We start from the raw sequence: 21,999 nt of genomic DNA on the forward strand, positions 1-21,999 counted from the left end.
TCCTCGTGAATCTTCTCCGAACTCTCTCCAATATCAACACATCCTTTTGAGGATAGGAGGCCCAAATACCAGTACAGATGCAATGCAGAGGTGACATTTATCACAAACGGAAGATTCACATTTAGAGGATCTTGGTTTACAACAACAGTGAGCAGCAACAAAAAAGCTGTGGTGTGACGACCTGGGGACAAACAAGCTGAAGGCATGCAGGGACGAGGGTTCCCATAGCAATCACCACCCTGACTTTGACACCAGTAGTCTTCAATAGATATATCATAATATTACGCATGGAGTCGTGAATCTTTACATGACTAAATAGTCAGATTTACAAGGAGTAAAGTGAGCTTAACTGGTAAATTAGTGTATTATTATCGCCTGTATAGTGATAAACCTAACTCACGTGCAACCCATATGGATCATTATTACAACAGTGCACAGGGTAAAACAGTAAGAGTGCAGAAAACCAATGGCCAGGAACGGAAAAGGCTACAGGGAGTAGTGGATCCATCACAGGCAAAGCCCTCCACACCTCTCCGCACATTTAAGTGCGAAGCAAGAACCACCCATGATCAAATACATTACCACTCACCCCTCCCCACCTCTTCTCACTTCCACTATCAGGCAGGAGGTACAGAAGCCTCTGTGGGGAATGAGTGGTTAAAATGGTTGCCGTGCCAACAAGCTGCTTTGGGTCAGTCACACAACATGGAGACAGGTTCCTCAGACAGCATTCTCATCAACTGTCCCCAGGATTTTACCAATCACCCACACGCCTGAGGCAATTTACAGCCGCCAATTCACTTCCCCACCTGCACGCCTTTGGGACATGGGAGAAAACTAGAGCACTTGGTCACATAGGCAATGTGAAGATTCCACCAAGGTCAGGAATGCTCGGGACAAACAGCTCTACTCACTGTAACACTGCTCTGTTTTACCCCGGGTGCTTTGCATCTCTTCAGATTTGTCACTGCTGTACTTAACCAGGGTGGTGATTACTCCAGCACGGTCTTTTGTGCCACGTAGATGGCGGAAAGGCCCTGGAATTGAATCATTCACCACAGGACAGCAAACCTACTCTTGTAACCACAGTATTTACGTGGCCACCCGTTAAGTCCTGGTCAGCAATGACGATGGGGGACTTGGTGAAGGTAATAATACTGAACATCCAGATTGGCTGGTTTTTCTTTTCATTTATTTAGTGGACAGGTCCTTTGGGTCCTACGAGCGAGCCACTGCTTTAACCGTAGCCACATCACAGGTCAGTTTACAATGCCCAACTAGCTTCCTAACCAGTACGTCTGGGAGGAAACCAATCGATCACAGGGTTCATCTAGACAGACGGCTCTCTGAACTCCAATGCCCCAAGCCAGAATTGTGTTGCACTGATCACCACACTACCATAGCGACTCTTGAATACCATCCACGTTTATGCTCTCTTGAACACGGTAACTGCTTGGCACTCCATGGGCACTAAGCTGTCCAAAACTGAGGACATCTTCAAAAAGCAATGTCTCAAAGAGGTGCCGTTAATGAAATGCACCACCCAGGACACACTCTCTTCTCACTGCTACCATCAGGGAGCTGCTACAGGAGCCTGAAGACACACACGCAACATTTTAGAAACAGCTTCTGAACGGATGGTGAACCTACAAACACTACCTCACTATTTTTGCACTACCTCTTTAATTTTATTTATTTATTATGATCATTTATAGTATATTTTATGTATTACACTGTATTGCTGCCGCAAAACAAATTTCACGACATAGCTGTATGTCAGCAATAATAAACCTAATTCTGATCCATGTTTGTGACACAACTGTGACTTTCTACTCATTAGCGATGACCCATCTGTTGTGTGGGTTCTGGCTGCTTCACTTGCTGGGACTGTAAATGGAACTGAACATTGTGCAGTCAGCAAACACTCACTCATCAGACCATCGTGCCACCTACGTTTCATTACCTACTGACGTCCTCCCCATTACCACGTGGGTTTCCTCCAGGTGCCCCGCTTTCCTCCCACATCCAAAGTCACACTGGTTGATAGGTTAATTGGTCACTGTAAATCATCCTGTGATTACACTGGGATTAAATCAGGGGTCTGCTGGGCAGTGTGACTTGAAGGGCCATAGGGCCTATTCTGCACTGTATCTCAATCAATCAATAAATCAGCCTCATCAGCGACGTTCTCTGGACTTAAATTTTGAGAATAGTTCTGCTGTGTATTTAATATTTCAGTAATGTTGTAAATTCTTGGAGAGGCACAATATTATTAGGAAGAGTCAGCATGGCTTTGTCAAGGGCAGGTCGTGCCTTACAAGCCTGAGTGAATTTTTTGAGGATGTGACTAAACACATTGATGAAGGTAGAGCAGTAGATGTAGTGTATATGGATTTCAGCAAGGCATTTGATAAGGGACCCCATGCAAGGCTTATTGAGAAAGTAAGGAGGCATGGGATCCAAGGGGACATAGCTTTGTAGATCCAGAACTGGCTTGCCCACAGAAGGCAAAGAGTGGTTGTAGACGGGTCATATTCTGCATGGAGGTTGGTGACAAGTGGGGTGCCTCAGGGATCTGTTCTGGGACCATTAATCTTTGTGCTTTTTATGAATGACCTGGATGAGGAAGTGGAGGGATGGACTAGCAAATTTGCTGATGACACAAAGGTTGGTGGTGTTGTGGATAGTGTGGAGGGCTGTCAGAGGTTACAGCAAGACATTGATAGGATGCAAAACTGGGCTGAAATGTGGCAAATGGAGTTCATCCCAGGTAAGTGTGAGGTGGCTCATTTTGGTAGGTCAAATATGGTGGCAGATTATAGTATTAATGATAAGACTCTTGGCAGTGTGGAGGATCAGAGGGATTTTGGGGTCCGAGTCCACAGGACATGCAAAGCTGCTGTGCAGGTTGACTCTGTGGTTAAGAAGGCATACGGTGCATTGGCATTCATCACCACGGGATTGAGTTTAAGAGCCGAGTGGTAATGTTGCAGCTACATAGGACCCTGGTCAGACCCCACTTGGAGTACTGTGCTCAGTTCAGGTCGCCTCACTGCAGGAATGATGTGGAAACTATAGAAAGGGTGCAGAGGAGATTGACAAGGATGTGGCCTGGATTGGGGAGCATGCCTTATGAGAGTAGGTTGAGTGAACTCGGCCTTTTCTCCTTGGAACGGCAGAGGATGAGAGGTGACCTGATGGAGGTGTACAAGATAATGAGAGGCGTTGATCGTGTGGATAGTCAGAGGCTTTTTCCCAGGGCTGAAATGGATAAGTTTTTTTTTACGCAGAGAATGGCGAGTGCGTGGAATGGGCTGCCAGCGACGATGGTAAAGGCAGATATGATAGAGTCTTTTAAGAGACTCCTGGATAGGTACGTGGAGCTTAGAAAAATAGAGGGCTATGGGTAACCCCAGGTAATTTCCAAGTACGTATGTGTTCGGCACTGCTTTGTGGGCCGAAGGGCCTGTACTGCGCTGTAGGTTTTCTATGTTTCCATTTTGTTTAGGCATTCTTTGTTGTTTACATAATGCATTGCAAGTTCAATGTAAAAGCATGTGGAAGGGATATGTCATCACTCAACCAGGAGATACACGCATGCCACGCTCAGAGAGAAAAGAAATCAAACATACACAAGTTATCCCCCATCTCCTTTGTTGTTTTTACAATTAGTTTTATGTTTTGGAGTTCCGAAACATAAGTTCATCACTTCAAGTCCAACTTTTCTTTCTCTCTCTCTCTCTCTCACACACACACACACACACACACACACACACACACACACACACACACACACACACACACACACACACACACACACACACACACAGAGTCAAGCTCATTAATCTCATAAGTCGACTCTCACAGAAGCCAAGCATAAATTTTCTATCCATCATCTCCAGTATATTGCGTTTACAATCTTTATTACATTTTAAGCAAATGCTCAGTGATTTAGTCAGTCACAGAAACATGCCATTCAGCCCATCTAGCCCATGCTGAACCATTTAATTTCTTTGTTCCATTGACCTGCATCGGGACCATAGCCCTCCATACCCATCCTATCCACACGCCTATCCAAACTGCTCTTAAACGTTGAAATCAAAATCGCATCTACCACTTGCATTGGCTACTTGTTCCACCGTCTGAGTGAAGAATTTTCCCTTGGTTCCCCTTAAACATTTCAGCTTTCACACTTAACCCTTGTTGTAGTCTGAGCCAACCTAAATGGAAAAAAAGCTTGCTTCCATTAACTCTATCTATGCCTCTCATAATTTTGTACACCTCTATCAAATCTCCCCTCAATCTTCTAAGTTCTAGGGAACAATGAACAACTTACTCAATCTCTCCTTATATCTCAGGTCCTCCCCAGTCCTGGCAACATCCTTGAAAGATTACAGAGAAATATTATGATCTCATTAACATCAACATCCCACCTTCTGTACTTTGATTTATGAAGGCCAACATGGCAAAAGCTCTCTTTACAACCCGTCTACCTTAAGCCATGGTGGTGCCGTTCTTAGTGCAATGTTACTGCAGCTTAGAGCATTCTGGAGTTTGGAGTTCAATTCCGGTGCTGTTCTGCATGGAGTCTCTGTACGTCCCCCCTCATGGAACATACATGAGGGTTTCCCCGGGTCCTCTGGTATCCTCCCACGATCCAAAGATGTACTGGGTGGTTTAGTTGGTGACTGTAAACTGTCCTGTGACTAGGATAGGGTAGCGTGGTTGCTGGGGTACCACAAAATAAATAAACCAGCGACACATCCGCATTCCTTGATCCCACTGTACTACCACTCAACGTGCAAGTCCTACCCTGGCCTGTCCTCAAGGTACAACAGCTCACACTTAAACTCCATCTGCCATTTTTCAGCCCATTTCTCCAGCTGATCCAGTTCCCTCTGCAAGCCATGTTAGCCTCCCTCACTGTCCACTACACCCCCAATCTTGGGGTCATCTGCAATTTTGCTGATCTATCTAACCATGTTATATACCTGATCATTGATACAGATGACAAACAACAACAGACCCAGCAACGATCCCAGTGGCACTCCACTAGTCCCAGGCCTCCAGTCAGAAAGGCAACCCTCTACTACCACTCTCTGGCTTCCCCCACAAAACCAATGTCTAATCCAAATTAATGAACTTAAATTCTAAGCGACTGAAACTTCCTGACCAAGCCCTCATATGAGACCACGTCAAATGCCTTGCTAAAGTCCATGTAGACATCCACTGCTTTGCCTTCATCAACTTTCCTGGTAACTTCATTGAAAAACTCTTTAAGATTGGTTAGACATGACCTACCATATCAAAGCCATGCTGACCATCCCTAATCAGTCGCTGTCTCTCCAAATACTCATATCCCATGATTAAGTTAGGGTTAATTGGGGGTTGATGGGGTGGTGTATCTTGAAGGGCCAGAAGAGCCTACTCTGTCCTATATCGCTAAATAAGTAAACCTGTGACATCTCCATGTACTTTTCAATAACTTTCCCACTACTGATGTGAGGTTCACTAGCCACAAAAATCCTGGTTTATTTTAAGCAGCGGAACAACATTAGCTATCCTCCAACCCTCCGGTATCTCACCTGCTGCTAAGATTGATTTAATTTAAATGAATTGATTTAAATGGCTCTGCTAGGGCCTCTGCAATTTGTACAATTGCCGCCCCCCCTCACATGGTCGGGGGAATACCTCATCGGTCCCTGGAGATCGGCCCACCCTAATTTACCTCAAGACAGCAAGCATCTCCTCCTCTGTAAAGTGATTAGGCCCCGTGACCTCGCTGCTGCTTTGCCTCACTTCTGTAGACTCCGTCCATCTCCCGAGTAAATAGATTCAAAACATCCATTTAAGATCTCCCCCCCCACCCCTCTTTTGGCTCCACACATAGATTACCATTCTGATTTTCCAGAGGAACAACTCTGTCCCTTTTGTTTTTAACATTTCTGTAGAAGCCCTTGGGATTGTCCTTCAGCTTGCCTGCTAGAGCCACAGGAAATTACAGTGTCATGGTAGCATTACAAGTGCACAGATATACAAACACAGGAAGATAAGTAAGAAAGAATAAAAAATAAGTTACCACAGTCTAATGGGGGGTGGGGGGGTCATCACTTCCCCGGCTATAGGTTGACTCATTGTAGAGTCTAATGGCCGAGGGTAAGAATGACCTCCTTGGAGCAGCAGCTCAGTTGTCTTCCTCCGTTCAGCCAAGGAGGCATGCAGAGGGTGAGAAACACTGTAAGGAATTGCTAGGATTTTCCGTGGGGTCCTTTGTTCTACCACACCCTCCAGTGTGTCCAGTTTGACTCCTATGACAGAGCCCGCCTTTCTAATCAGTTTATTGAGCCTGTTGGCATCACCCGTGTTGATGCCATTGCCCCAGCACACCACAGCATGGAAGATTGTCCCGGCGACAGCAGACCGGTAGAACGTGTGAAGGAGAGGCCTGCACCCTCCAAACTCTATCCCATCCAGCCCTTTTACAGTATGGGAGTCCCAGTCAATACATGGAAAGTTAAAATCACTTACTATCACAACCTTATGTTTCTTGTAAGAGTCTGAGCTCCTCTAAATCCTGCGGACTGCTGGTTGGTCATACCTTTCTTATTCCTCAGTTCCACCGATAAAGCTATAACTTACTCTCCGGTACGAATCAACCACGCGAATTCCTACCCTACAATTTATCTCCTCCTCAGAGCTCCTCCATTGATCACCAACTGCTGAACCTGCAGCTCCATAAACACAGCCATCAGCTACAATGAAAACAATTATAACTTCCCTACTTGTTAAACAAAGGGAGTAAATCACATAAGATTTTCTCACAGTCAGTGTACATAATAGATTCACAAATCATAAGGACACAGACTAAAAGGCATATGAAACACAGAAAGCGGGTACTAGCATTCTTGAGATACGGAACTGAAAGGGACGTATATTTCATCCTCCTCGTCGTCACTACCTCCTCCCATAGATGCTGTCTGGCCTGCTGAGTTTTGCCAGCATTTAGTGTTTTTTATATATTTCCATCAAGTTTGACTGCACTGGAAATACTGCACAAGGGTCTGCTGGGAAAGCAGTAGCAGGGAAGGCTGATTGCAGAGTGGAGAAGTTAAACCCATCATCGAGCTCCTGCCCTCAGATGGATCTGAAAGACATTCAGGGCCCCTAAACAAGACCAACTATGACGAGGCGGAAGAAATGCTCTGCTTTCTATACACGAAATTAACCTGGACCTGGACCAAAACTGACTGAGTAGCATGCATACATTTAAGGAAAATGTGAATCTGTCCAAGGATTAAAGAGGCATAGGTTGGGCTGATCAGGTTAAACCTGTTATGATGGGAAAGACTGATGTGCTGCCTAATTTGATATCAACAGAGTTGGAAATACCACAGCCATTATCACAAATGGGGCATCAACTGGCTCAGTTTAAACGTTAACAGGCACACCTGCTCAGACACTGGCGAGTCAGTGGGAAGGACGATCTTGTTCTGAACAAGTCCCACTCTGATAATGTGTGGCTGTCGGAGTTGCTCTGTGGCTGCCTCAAACCCAAAACCTTGCAGTTCAAAATCCTTCTCCTGGGATGCTGCCACAGCACACTCTGGCAAATCCAACTTCCTGAAAGAAACCCAAAACAAATGTTTATCAAGTGCCAAAAGCTCGAAGATTTATTTAATGAAGATGTACAAGAATATTTTGCTTCAGCTTCATTTCCTGCATTACCTTGATCAGATGATCTAATCACATTGCAGATACCTCTCCTCCCAGCACCTTGTCCTTAAATATCATCAGGGGAGCATGTCTTCCCATCTACCTCTGTAACATCAGCGAGCTAGGAAACCTGACCCTCTCTCCCAAGTCATTAATAACAATTGTAGATAATTCAGAGACAAGAACTAATCCTTCCGACACTGTACATCTTTACAGCCGGAAACAAAGACCCATTCATTCCGACTTTCTGTCCTCTATGTGATAATCCACCTTCTACCCATGAAACCTCACACTTCCCGTAAGTTTTAGTTTATATTTTGTGGCATCCTTTTGGAAAACCAAAACTACAGTCACAGTTTGTCCTCCCTATCACCTCTGTTTGTCACTTCCTTAAGAGTTTGACCAGAGGTCAACCTGGACATTGGAAGTTTGGAGAGGAGGGGACCACTGATCGACGATAAAAGGAAGTAGTGGGTCGCGGCAGCCAGAAAGAGCTTTGACCTGCGACCAATCGGTGTTTAGGATTCATCAGTAACAGCAAACTAAAGGAAGCCGGGGCAAGCGCAGTGGCCATTGTCAGAGTGGTGATCGTACAGCTTCAGCTCCTCGAGGCTTCACTCAGAGAAAAACTCGTCTTGTTATCTGCACAGTAGAGATGCCAGGCAGGATAGCTGAATGTTCCTCTTGCGGGATTTGGGAAGGCAGGGAGACCTCCTGGTGTCCCTGACGACAACAGTTGTGAGAAGTGCATCCAGCTGCAGCTTTTAACAAACTGCATTAAGGAGTTGGGAGCTGAAACTGGATAAAATCTGGAACATTCGGGAGGCCGAGGGGTTGATAGAGAGGAAACAGTTACAGCCAAGGTGCAAGACACAGGAAAGTGGATGACAGTCTGGAAGGGGAAAGGAATTAAGGAGCCATTGCAGAGAAACCCTGTGGCCACCCCCTTCAACCACAGACATGTCACTTTGGATCCTGTCAGGGGGATGACCTAACAGAACAAGACACAGTGATTGTGTCTCTGGTACTGAGACTGGCTCTGTGACTCAGAGGGGGAGAAGAGGAATGCTGCGGTGATACGGGGTTCATTAGTTAAGAGAACGGACTGGTGGATCTGTGGACTAGAATGAGATTCCTGGATGTTATGTTGCCTCCAGGGTGCAAGGGCCCAGGGCTTCTTGGATCGAGTCCTCAGCATTCTTAAGTGGGAGGGCGAACAGCCAGAGGTCGTGGTCCATGTAGGTACCAATGACGTGAGTAGGGAAGTGACCAGGTTCTGAATAGGGAGTTGGGTGCTAATTTAAAGGGCAGGACCTCTAGGGCTGTGATCTCAGAATTGCTACCCATGCCACATGCTAGTGAGACCAGAAGTAGAAAGATCATACAGTTTAACATGTGGCTAAGGAGTTGGTGTAGGAGGGAGGGCATAAAGTTTTTGGATCATTGTTCCAGGGAAGGTGGGGCCTGTACAGAAGGGGCAGTTTGCACCTGAACTGAATGGGGACTAATAACCTAGTGGGAAGGTTTGTCAATGCTGCAACAGGGAGTTTAGAGTTGCAGGGGGATGGGAACCAGTGCCAGAACAGTTCAAGGAGAGGTTGTGGAGGCAGATGTTGGTGAGATCTCAAGACAAGGTCAGGAATCAAAAGGTTGAGCATGGTGCAACTCATGCCCCAAGCTGCCTCCATTTCAGTGCAAGAGGATTCGTAGGAAAGGTGGATGAGGCAACTGGTTTACAAACAGAGGCAATGTGTTGACAGGGTAAAACTGCAGTCAACACAATAAGTTGCAATGTAAAAGGCGGGCAAAATCGAAAGGGGTGAATACAGGACAGAAGGTGTATCTGAATGTGTGCAGTATACAAGGTAGATGTACTTGGAGCATACTTGCAGATTGGCAGGTATGATGGTGTAGGTATTACTGAATCATAGCTGAAAGAAGATTATAGCTGGGACGTTAATGTCCAAGGATACACTTTGGATTGAAAGAATAGCAAGGAAGGCAGAGCGGACAGCATTGCTCTGCCGTCAAGTCATTAGAAAGAGGTGACATAGGGTTGGAAGGTGTTCAATCATTGTGGGCAAAACTAAGACCATAAGACATAGGAGCAGGACTAGGCCATTCAGCCCATCGAGTCTGTTCCACCATTTCATCATGGCTGATCCCAGATCCCACTCAACCCCATACTCCTGCCTTCCCACCATATCCTTTGATGCCCTGACCGATCAGGAAACTATCAACTTTCACTTTAAATATACCCATGAACTTGGCCTCCACTGCAGTCTGTGGCAGAACATTTCACAGGTTTACTACTCTCTGGCTAAAAAAAAAAAATCCTCTTGCATCAATTTTCAGGCTGTGCCCTCTTGTTCTCGATACCCCCACCATTGGGAACATCCTCTCCTCATCCATCCTATCTTGTCCTTTCAACATTTGGTAGGTTTCAATGAGATTCCCCCCACATTCCTCTAAATTCCAGTGAATACTGGCCCAAAGCTGCCAAACACTCCTCATTTGTTAACCCCTTCATTCTCAGGATCATACATGTGAATCTCCTCTGGACTCTCCCCAAAGACACTTTCTTTCTGAGTTATGGAGCCCAAGACTGTTGACACTACTCCAAATGTGGCCTGAATAGTGTCTTATCACTATCTCCTTGTTTTTATATTCTATTCCCCTTGAAGTAAATGCTAATATTGCATTCGCCTTCCTTACCACAGACTCATCCTGTAAATTAACCTTCCGGGAGTCTTGCACAAGGACTCTGCTCTCCTGGTGTTTGAATTTTTACCTCAATTAGATAATAGACTGCACTGCTGTTCCTTTTACCAAAATGAATCATCGTAGATTTCCTAACACTGGATTCCTTTTGCCCATTCTTCTAAGTCCGACTACAATTACATTGCTTCCTCAGCACTACCTACCCCTCCACCCTATCTTCGTATCATCCACAAACTTTGATACAAAGCCATCAATTCCACTATCCAAATCATTGACAAACAATGTGAAAAGCAGCGGTCCCAATACTGACCCGAGGAACACCACTGGTCGCTGGCAGCCAACCGGAAAAGGCCCCTTTATTCCCAAATTAGGGAACGTTAAGGAACTGCAAGGGTAAAAAGACCCTGATGGGATTTGTATACATGCCTTCAAAACAGTAGTGAGGATGTCACCTACAAACTACAATGGAAGATAGAAAATACATACCAAAATGGCAATGTTACAAAAGTCATGGAGGACTTTAATACGCAGGTACATTGGGAAAATCAGGTCGGTGCTGGCTTACAGGAGAGAAAATTCTAGAGTGTCGACAAGATGTCTTTTTGAAGCAGCTCGTGGTTGAGCTCACCAGAGCATCTGCTATTCTGGGTTGGGTGTTGTGCAATGAACCAGAAATTGATTAGAGAGCTTAAGGTAGAAGTAATCTTAGGAGCAAGTGATCATAGTATGATATAATTCACCCAGGAATCTAAGAAGGGGAAGCGAAAGTCAGATGTATCAGTATTATAGCGGAGTAGAGAGTTACAGAGGCATGAGTGAAGAGTTGGCCAGAATTGATTGGAAAGGAACACTGGCAGGGATGACAGCTGGAGTTTCTGGAAGCAATTTGGAAGGCACTGGATATGTACATCCTAAAGAGGAAGAAGTATTCTAAGGGAATGGTGACAGAAAGTGGGCTAACGAGAAGTCAAAGCCAGCATCAAAGCCAAAGAGAGGGCTTATGGGAAGTTAGAGGATTGGGAAGCTTTTCAAAACCAACAGAAGGTCATTAAAAGCGTGAAGATGGAATACAAAGGTAAGCTAGCCAATAATATTAAAGAGGGTACCAAACGTTTCTTCAGGTAAAGTGTAAAAGAGAGGCAAGTGTGGATATTTAGACTGCTGTAAAATGGTGGATGAACTGAATTTTGCATCAATCTTCACTCGGGAAGACACTAGCAATATAGTGGAAGTTCTAGGTGTCAGGGGCCATCAAGTGTGTGAAGTTACTGTAACTAGAGAGAAGATTCTTGGGAAACTGAAAGGTCTTATGCCACTTGAACCAGATGTTGTACACCCCAGAGTTCTGAAAGAGATGGCTGAAGACATTGTGGAGAAATTAGTGATGATCTTGAAGAATCACTAGAGCCTGGAAATTGCAAATGTCACTCTTTTCTTCAAAAAGGCAAAGAGGCAGAAGAAAGGAAACTATAGACCAGTTAATCTGATTTCAGTGGTTGGGAAGGTGTTGGAGTTAATTAATAAGGATGAGGTCTCATGGTACTTGGAGGCAAATAGGTTGAAATAGGCCTTAGTTTCCTCAAGGGAAAATCTTGCTTGACAAATCTGTTGGAATTCTTTGAAAAAATTACAACAGAATAAAGGAGAATCAGTTGATGTGTATTGAATTTTCAGAAGACCTTTGACAAGGTGACACACATGAGGCTGATCAACAAGCTACGAGCCCATGGTATTACAGGAAAGATTCAAGCATGGATACAGCAGTGGGTGATTGGCAGGAGGCAAGGACTAAGAATAAAGGGAGCCTTTTCTGGCCGGCTGCCAGTGAATAGTGGTGTTCCACAGGGGTCTGTGTTAGGACAGACTTTTTTTTACATTATATGTCAATGATTTGGATGATTCAGTTGATGGCTTTGTTGCAAAGTTTGCAGACAATATGAAGATAGATGGAGGGGCATGTACTTCTGAGGAAGTAGAGGGGCTACAGAAGGACTTTGACAGATCAGCAGAATGGACAAAGAAGTGGCAGATGGAATACAGTGTCGGGAAGTACACGGTCACGTACTTTGGAAGAGAAAAATGAAAGGGTTGACTATTTTCCAAATGGAGAAAAAATTCAAAAAGCTGAGACGCAAAGGGACTTGGGGAATCCTTGTGCAGGGTTCCCTAAAGGTTGATTTGCAGGTTGAATCTGTGGTGAGGAAGGCAAATGCAATGTTAGCATTCATTTCAAGAGGACAAGAATATAAAATGAGGATATAATGTTGAGACTTTATAAAGCACTAATGAGGACTCACTTGGAGTGTTGTAAGCAGTTTTGTGCCTCTTATCTTAGAAAGGATGCGCTGCAATTAGAGATAGTTCGAAGGAGACTCACAAAACTAACTCTAGGATTGAATGGCTTGTCACATGAAGAGTGTTTGATGGTTCTGGGCCGTATTCATAGAAACACAGAAAACCTACAGCACAATACAGGCCCTTCGGCCCACAAAGCTATGCCAAACATGTACTTACCTTAGAATTACCTAGGCTTTCCCACAGCCCTCTATTTTTTTAAGCTCCATGTACCTATCCAGGAGTCTAGCCCTGGGAAAAAGCCTCTGACTATCCACATGATCAATGCCTCTCATTATCTTATACACCTCTATCAGGTCACCTCTCATCCTCGGTTGCTCCAAGGAGAAAAGGGTGAATTCACTCTACCTATTCTCATAAGGCATGCTCCCCAATCCAGGCGACATCCTTGTAAATCTCCTCTGCACCCTTTCTATAGTATCCACATCCTTCCTGTAGTGAGGCGACCAGAACTGAGCACAGTACTCCAAATGAGGTCTGACCAGGGTCCTATATAGCTGCAACGTTACCTCTCAGTTCTTAAACTCAATCCCACGATTGATGAAGGCCAATGCACCACATGCCTTCTTAACCACAGAGTCAACCTGCGCAGCAGCTTTGAGTGTCCTATGGACTCAGACCCCAAGATCCCTCTGATCCTCCACACTGCCAAGAGTCTTACCAATAATACTATATTCTGCCATCATATTTGACCTACCAAGATGAACCATCTCACACTTATCTGGGGTGAACTCCATCTGCCACTTCTCAGCCCAGTTTTGCTGTAACCTCTGACAGCCCTCCATACTATCCAACCTCCAACCTTTGTGTCATCAGCAAATGTACTAACCCATCCCTCCACTTCCTCATCCAGGTCATTTATAAAAATCACTAAGAGTAGGGGTCTCAGATCAGATCCCTGAGGTACTCCACTGGTCACCGGCCCCCATGCAGAATGTGACCCATCTACAACCACTCTTTGCCTTCTGTGGGCAAGCCAGCTCTGGATCCACAAAACAATATCCCCTTGGATCCCATGCCTCCTTACTTTCTCAATAAGCCTTGCATGTACCTTATCAAATGCCTTCAAGAAATCCAAAGACGCTAATCCACTGCTCTTCCCTCATCAATGTGTTTAGTCACATCTTAAAAAAAAATCAGGCTTGTAAGACATGACCTGCCCTTTGACAAAGCCATGCTGACTATTCCTAATCATATTATACCTCTCCAAATGTTCATAAATCCTGCCTCTCAGGATCTTCTCCATCAACTTACCAACCACTGAAGTAAGACTCACTGGCCTATAATTTCCTGGAATATCCCTACTCCCTTTCTGGAATAACAGAAACATCCGCAACCCTCCAATCCTCCGGAACTAGTCCTATCCTCATTGATGATACAAAGATCATCGTCAGAGGCTGAGCAACCTTCTCCCTCGCTTCCCACAGTAGTCTGGGGTACATCCCATCCGGTCCTGGTGATTTATCCATCTTGATGCTTTCCAAAAGCTCCAGTGCATCCTCTTAATATCTACATGCTCAAGCTTTTCAGTCTGCTGCAGGTCATCACTACAATCACCAAAATCCTGTTCCATAGTGAATACTGAAGCAATGTATTCATTAAATACCTCTGCTATCTCCTCTGGTTCCATACACACTTTTCCACTGTCTCACTTGATTGGTCCAATTCTCTCATGTGTTATCCTCTTGCTCTTAACATACTTGCAGAATGCCTTGGCGTTTTCCTTAATCCTGTCTGTCAAGGCCTTCTCATGACCCCTCTGGCTCTCCTAATTTCATTCATAAATTCCTTCCTGCTAGCCTTATAATCTTCTAGATCTATTATTGAACCTTTTGAAAGCTCTTCTTTTCTTCTTGACTAGATTTACAACAGATAGCATTTGAATTCAGAAGAATAAAACCTGACAGATGATGAAAGGCCTTGATAGAGTGAATGTGGAGAGGATGTTTCCTGAGGCTGGAAACATCCAGAGTTCACAGCCTCAGAATAGATGACATCCTTTTATAACAAAGATGAGGTGGAATTTCCTTAGCCAGAAAGTGAGGAATCTGTGGAATTAATTGCCACAGGCAGCTATGGAGGCCAAGACTTTATGTGTACTTAAGGCAGAGGTTGAGAGATTTTTTTTAAATTTATTTTTTAAATAAATTTCTACAATGCGACAAAACAAAAAAACAGTAAAAAAGGTTTATACAATGCAGAACAAACGTATCAAATGTACAGTTCATAACAATTAAGAAAAAGCACCCATAGTGAAATCCTATAGTTAGTTACCACTACCCAACTCCAAGCCAACCTTACGATGTATTAAAAAAGTTAATTAGAACTTTTATCACCACAGAGCTGTATTTTGCCTACTACCTGAGCTATAATATGTTTACACATCAAAAAAACCCGTAAATCTTAACCGAAAGAAGCTGGAAGTAAGGGATTTAAATGCAAAAGAAAAAAGGGAGGGATGCACCCTTAATCTAAATGGGAATTATGAAAATATTCAAGAAAAGGTTCCTACACCTTTTGGAACTTTATGTCTGAATTAAGAAATGAATAATGAATCTTTTCAAGGTCTAAGCAGGACATAATATCTCTGAGCCATTGAGCATGAGTGGGGGGGCAGCATCTCTCCACCTAAGAAGGACCGCACGCCTGGCCAAAAGAGAGGCGAAAGACAATGTACCACACTTAGTCCGAGTCAGATACATGTCAACTTCTCCCGAAGTACTGAAGAGAGCAATCAGAGGGTTAGGTTCCAAGTAGCAATTAAGTATATGAGATAAAGTTAAAAAGACATCTCTCCAGAATTTCTCCAAGCTAGGACAAGCCCAATACATAAGAAATTGGGAAGCCTCACCTTCTTTACACTTGACACAACAGGGACTAATATCAGGATAGAAGCGCAATAATTTAGTTTTAGACATATGAACCCTGTGTACAACCTTGATCTGTAAAAGGCAGTGGCGAGCACATAGAGAAATTGAATTAACTGACTTGAGAATTGAATCCCAAAACTCGTTGGACAGAGGAAACTTTAAATCATGCTCCCAGGCAGTTTTAATTTTGTCAAGGGGGCTCGCTTCAACATCGTTAACATATCTCGAATAGTAGATATTAAACCTTTACCCAATGGGTTCATATGAAGAACAAATCCACAACATTTTTATTGGGTGCCTCAGAAAGTTTGGTATTAAAGGGTTGATAAAATGTCTAATTTGGAGATATCTAAAGAAATGAGTGTTAGATAGGCCAAACTTTACAGACAGTTATTTAAAAGTTGCAAAGCACTTGTCTGTGAAAAGATCTTCAAAGCACCTAATGGCCTTTCTGTGCCAGTCTAGAAATGTTAAATCCTGCATAGAAGGCTGAAAAAGATGATTATGTAGAATAGGACTAGAGGGAGAGAAACCATGAATCCCATTATATTTTCTGAACTGAGCCCATATTCTCAGAGTGCGTCTGATAAGTGGATTAACAATTGATTTCGGCAAATGGCAAGGAAGTGTGGAGATGGAGAGATTCTTATTGGAGTTCAACTCCATTGCCACCCATATTGGGCAGTCCGACTGATTATAAACGTAAGACCAAAAGATAAGACAACGTATGTTGGCTGCCCAGTAATATAACTGAAAATTGGCAAGGTCATACCACCTACTCTTTTAGGATTTTGAAGGTGAGCTTTATTTAGTCTGGGACATTTGCCCTTCCATAGATAGGATGAAATAATAGAATCTAACGAGTTAAAAAAAAAGCTTTAGAAATAAAAATTGGTAAAGTTTGAAATAAGTATAAAAATTTAGGAAAGATATACATTTTAACAACATTAATTCAACCTATCAGAGACATGGGCAAGGGTGACCACTGTGCTAAACTGTTTTGTATGATTTAAAAGATTAGTTAAATTTTCTCCAAAAAGATACTTATACTTCCTTGTTATAGTAATGCCAACGTAAGTAAATTGATTATTTACTACTTTAAAAGGGAGGTTATGAAATCCTAATATTTGTGCTTCTCTGTTTATTGGCAAGAGTTCGCTCTTATGTAAATTAAGTTTGTATCTGGAAAGCTGGCTAATTTTGTTAAGGAGTGAAAACATTGGGGATAAGGAGGTAGTCGGGTTTGATATAAGAAGAAAAAGATCATCAGCACAAGGAGAGACTTTGTGCTCAACAGCCCCCCCACTCCAAAACCCAGTCAATTCAGCACAACTACGAAATGCAATCGCCATTGACTCTATGACCAGATCAAAAATTAAGGGACTTAAAAGGGCACTCTTGCCAGGTGCCACGTTTAAGATTGAAAGGTTGGGATTGCTGAGAATTGGTCAAGACAGAAGCAGCGGGATGTGAATATAACAATTTAATCCATGTAATAAAACTTTGTCCAAAATCAAATTTTTCTAAAACCACAAGAAGATAGTTCCACTCCAGATGATCAAACGCTTTCTCTGCATCTAGAGAAGTGACACATTCAGGAATCCCAGCTGAAGGTGTGTATAAGATAATAAATCAATGCCATATATTAAAAAAAGGGAGACAATTTTTAATAAAAACCAGTTTGGTCTTCAGAAATAATTAAGGGTAGAATGTTCTCCAATCTACAGGCCAAAACTTTAGCCAAAATTTTAACATCAACATCTAGCAAAGAAATCAGCCTGTACAAAGAACACCCTGATGGATCTTTGCTTCTTTTCGCTAAAAGAATGATACTTGCCTCATTAAATGATGCTGGCAATTTACCATGTTTAAATGAGTTTGATAAAACTAAAATTAGTTGAGGCGAATTCTGCAGCGAACACATGAGGTCCAGGAGATTTACCAGACTGCAGTATAGAAATAGCTGAGGATATTTACTCTGATGATATTGACTCATTCAATTTTGCTTTGAGATCAGCAGAAAGTGTAGGAATACTTAAACTATTTAAGAATTGCTCAACAGAAATATCATTTAGAGATTCAGAAGTATAGAGTCAAGAATAGTAATTCTTGAAAGTGTCATTCAGAATGATTCAAGGTAATGTTCTCATTTCCCATTTGAATTTTTGTAATACGTTGTTTAGCTTTAGAGCGTCTTTAGTTGGTTGACTAAAAATTTAGCGAATTAATCACCATGGATATAAAACTGTCTCTTAATTTCCAGAAGTTGGCTTTCAACTGGGTGAGCGGAAATAAGGTCAAACTTAGTTTGAAGTTCCATTTGTTTCTTGTACAGCCCAGATCTTTAGTCCGGGCATACAGTTGGTCTGTTGCTTTAATTTGATTGACCAGATCTAATCACACTTTTTGGGTCTTTCTACTCAAATTCACAGTATATGAAATTATTTGGCCCCTAGGTATGGTTTCATTGCATCCCAGACAACCTGACTTGAGGTTTCAGATGACCTGTTAGTATTTTTTAAAAAAGTTATCTGGTCCTCCATAAATTTTACAAAATCATTATCCAACAACAAAGTCAGATTAAAATGCCAATGTTTATTCACTTGGGGGAAACCAGGAAGAATTATAGACAGGGTAACTGGATCGTGATCTGAAATCAATATACTCCGATAGTCACAAGAGCGAACAGCTGGAATCAGCTGATTATCAATTAAAAATAATCAATTCTAGTAAAAGTATGATGGACTTGTGAAAAAAGAATAATCTTTCACATTTGGATGGAAAAATCGCCATACATCAGAGATACCATAATTGGAAATGTTATGAAGGTACCACACCTCTGAGGGGCCGAAGGAGCGGGAGCAGCCCCCTCCTTCTGGAGAATCCCAAGATGGCTATTAATTCGGGACTCGGAAGTGAGAGACAATGCAACGGTTTTGACCATTTGTTCTTAAAGGCACCTGTGTCACGTGCAAGTCCCAGCTACGTTACAACTACCATGAACCTGAACACCCTCAGGCCATGTGGGAGTGGAGATTGCATCCCCCTACTTTGATGGACAGCTACAACTCTGCAAGTAAAGATAAAAGCGGACTGCAGGAGGCAGTACCCGAGCGATGCACCAGAGGAACTTGCTCGCTCAACGCTCCCGGGAGAGCTGGAAGCCACTCAACGCCACGTGTGCTCCTAACTCCTTTGCCTGGGGAGCGGGTGGCTGATAATACCGAGAGGGACCTCGAACTAACAACGGGGAAACCAACGCTCCCCTGATTTAACGGAGTGGTCAAAAGATACGGGCAAGTCTCCTTTTCGTTCTCACCGATCCCTCTAAAACACGTGACACCCAACAATTCCTCGAAAGACTTCTGAATGACTCTTTAGATTTCCAATGGACAAAAATATTATCCCCTAGACAACAGCCGAGATTAATGATGATTATGACTATATCCGGGCTTTAGATTGCGTATTGGTGACGTGCATTATCTGAATGTTTGCATTAACCTTACTTTTGTGCCCCTTTATAAATAAAAACGTTTGAAAATAGTGACATCAGACTTCAACAGACCTCTCTGTCTTTGCTGGTAAGTTATCCAGTTACGGATACGTAACAGAAAGAAAAGACTGAATTGATAAAGCAGGTTTACTTGGTAATCTAGGAACAGAGGACGATCGAACCAAAACTGGATCGAATCAAGAATTAAAATCACCACCCAATATGAGAGAATATGAACTCAGCTCAGGCAATAAAGAGAAGAAACGATCAAAAAACTCCACATCATCCAAATTGGGAGCGTATAAGTTAGCCAAGACTACCAGTCTGTTATATAATTTCTCCAAGACAATAATAAAACGACCATTTGTATCAGATACTTTGTTATGAAGCTCTAAGGGAACATTTTGATTTCTAAGAATTCAGACCCCCTGGCTTTAGCCTGAAAAGTTGAATGAAAGTGCTGCCCCACCCATCTTGACATGAGACGAGAGTTACCAGAACTGTGAATGTGTGTTTCTTGCAAAAAAGCAATGGCTGCATTAAGCTGTTTAAGATGTGAAAACATCTTCCTTCTTTTAACAGGATGGTTCAATCCCTTAACGTTCCAGCTCACAAAATTCAACGAACTAAAAAAAACAGATAGAGGATAGTAGGCATAAGCATTGTCAGAAATTCGAGTAACAGCTCTGGGGCAGAAGTAAAAAAAATAAGAAAAACAGGACAGTAATATGTCCTGAATACAAATATCTAAAGGTTCTATGCATAATATTGGTGTTAGAGTTCCCTCCCCCTGCCTCGCACCCCATAGCAAGAGAGCTTCCAGAAAGCAGCAGCAAGCTCTTCAAAAAACAATCACCCCATAATCCGACTTCCTGTCTCTCAACATCATCATCAGCTCTATTTTTTATCAATTACAAAAAAGAAAACTTTTAGCACTACAAAGTTATACATAGTGAAGAGAAAAATTCTTCCACCAAAATTTATTAAGCTTAAATCAAGGTAATAATCCAAAAAAAAAGAACTAGTGTTTAAGAAAAAATATAAAAACAAGTGAACAGATTTTACCCAATAACCTACCCGTGAGAAACTATGAAGAAAATTTTTTTACTAACTTAAGAAAGTAAGGTCAGGAATAAAAAAGTACTTCTCCACCAGTATAAGTAATTAGACCGAATCTGAGGGAATTGAAGCCACAGGGAGGCTATCGATAAATTTCTGAGCTTCTGAAGCTGTTACACCTTTTTTTGCCTCCACTTTTTGGAGGGGAGTTGGAAATCGAAGGGAAGGCCTGAATCCGCGATTATATAATTCTTTCATGACCTCTTTGATCTCGGCTCGCAGACTCAGAACTTGGGGAGCATAGTCCTCGACAACACAAATTGGTTGACCCTTGTATTCCAACTTCCCTCTCCGAAGGGATTCGTTAATCAGGAGATCTTTAATCTGGTAGCGATGAAAACAAATAATTACTGGATGTGGCCTGTGCCCCGGCTCCGGCATAGGCCCTAAGGTACGATGAGCGCTGTCCATCTTGGGCAGAGTCGAAAGTATATCGTTCCCAAAAATCTCACATAGCAGAGTGGAGAAAAATTCAGCGGGAGATCCCTGTACAATAAACTCTGGCAGGCCGAGAATACGGAGATTTTGACGTCTGCTCCCACTTTCCAAATCAGTAACTTTGGATATTAGCTTGCCGTTATGATCTCTCAAGCCAGAACAAATGTTTTCCAACTCTTTAAAATGACGGTCCATGGCAGACTCGAGATGTGATAAACGTTGGGCACGATGCACCACTATGGACTTAATTTGATCCAATTTCAAATCAAATGAACTGATAGAAGACTTAAATTCAGCTTTTATATCCTGTCCAAAATCGAGATAATGTTTTTGCCCAGGGGGTGGGCCACAGGAACTTCTTTTTCCCTGACTTGGTGGTCTTTGAAGCCATTGTAAAACAGGCGTATTTGCAGGCAGACAGGAGAATAAAAAGTTTTAACAGTTTGGAGTTTAAGAAAAAAGGGAGAGAAGGAGCGCAGAGATAAGAAATAAAACGGAGCGATAGCTTTTAGCGACTAAACCATCACCATCTTGATCAGAAGTTGGTTGATAGATTCCTGACTGGTACAGGGAGAAGGCAAGATTGGGACTGAGAGGAAAACTGGATCAGCCATGATGAAAACGCAGAGCAGACTCAATGGGCTAAATGGCTAATTCTGCTCCTGCATCTTATGGTCTTAAACTCACAAAAATATTCATGCAATTTTTCTTTCTTGAAGCCACGTGGACTTTGCTTGAAAGTATTAAGCTTTGGGCTTCAGGAAGACGAAGTTGAGAGAACCATCAAGGGATCAGCAGTTTCAAGTTCCTTGCTATGAGCATCTCTGAAGATCTATCTGAGACCCAGCGTACAGTATTGAGGCCATTACAAAGAAGGCAAACCGGCAGCAAAGTTCGAGGAAAATTGGTATGTCAGCAGAGACTAAAAAGCTTACTACAGATCTACTGTAGAGAGTATTCAGACTGGTTGCAATATCACCTGGGATGAGGGGCCAGTGCACATGATGACAGAGAGCTGCAGAGCATTGTAAACTCAGCCCGATTCATCACGGGCACCAGCTTTGCCACCATCGAGGACATTGTCAAAAGGAGATGTCTCAAAAGGGCAGCATCCATCCATCTGTGAGGCTGCGGGCGGTCTCCCAGAATCCCCACAACTTACATGAAGAACCCTGAAACTCACTGTGCCCTAACAGAAAAGAAACGAAGAATAAGCAGCAAAACTTACCAGATACTTACCTGGCCAAAGCCTCTCCACTCCAACAATGGCTTGCCCTCCTGTCTTATTTT

The 21,999-nt window shown here is 42.9% G+C and overlaps 1 protein-coding gene across 2 annotated transcripts in view; it reads right to left on the reverse strand.

Annotated features, from left to right (window-relative positions):
• Positions 1-21,999, reverse strand: part of upb1 (ureidopropionase, beta) — a 150,203-nt gene that overhangs the window by 104,130 nt on the left and 24,074 nt on the right. For both annotated transcript variants that reach the window (XM_059983320.1, XM_059983319.1), the window contains exon 2: positions 7,449-7,620. In XM_059983320.1, the coding sequence (XP_059839303.1) occupies positions 7,449-7,620 (172 nt within the window). The remainder of the gene's footprint in view (positions 1-7,448; positions 7,621-21,999) is intronic.

Source organism: Hypanus sabinus, chromosome 10 (genome assembly GCF_030144855.1).
Source record: "Hypanus sabinus isolate sHypSab1 chromosome 10, sHypSab1.hap1, whole genome shotgun sequence".
In the NCBI taxonomy this organism is placed as follows: Eukaryota; Metazoa; Chordata; class Chondrichthyes; order Myliobatiformes; family Dasyatidae; genus Hypanus; species Hypanus sabinus.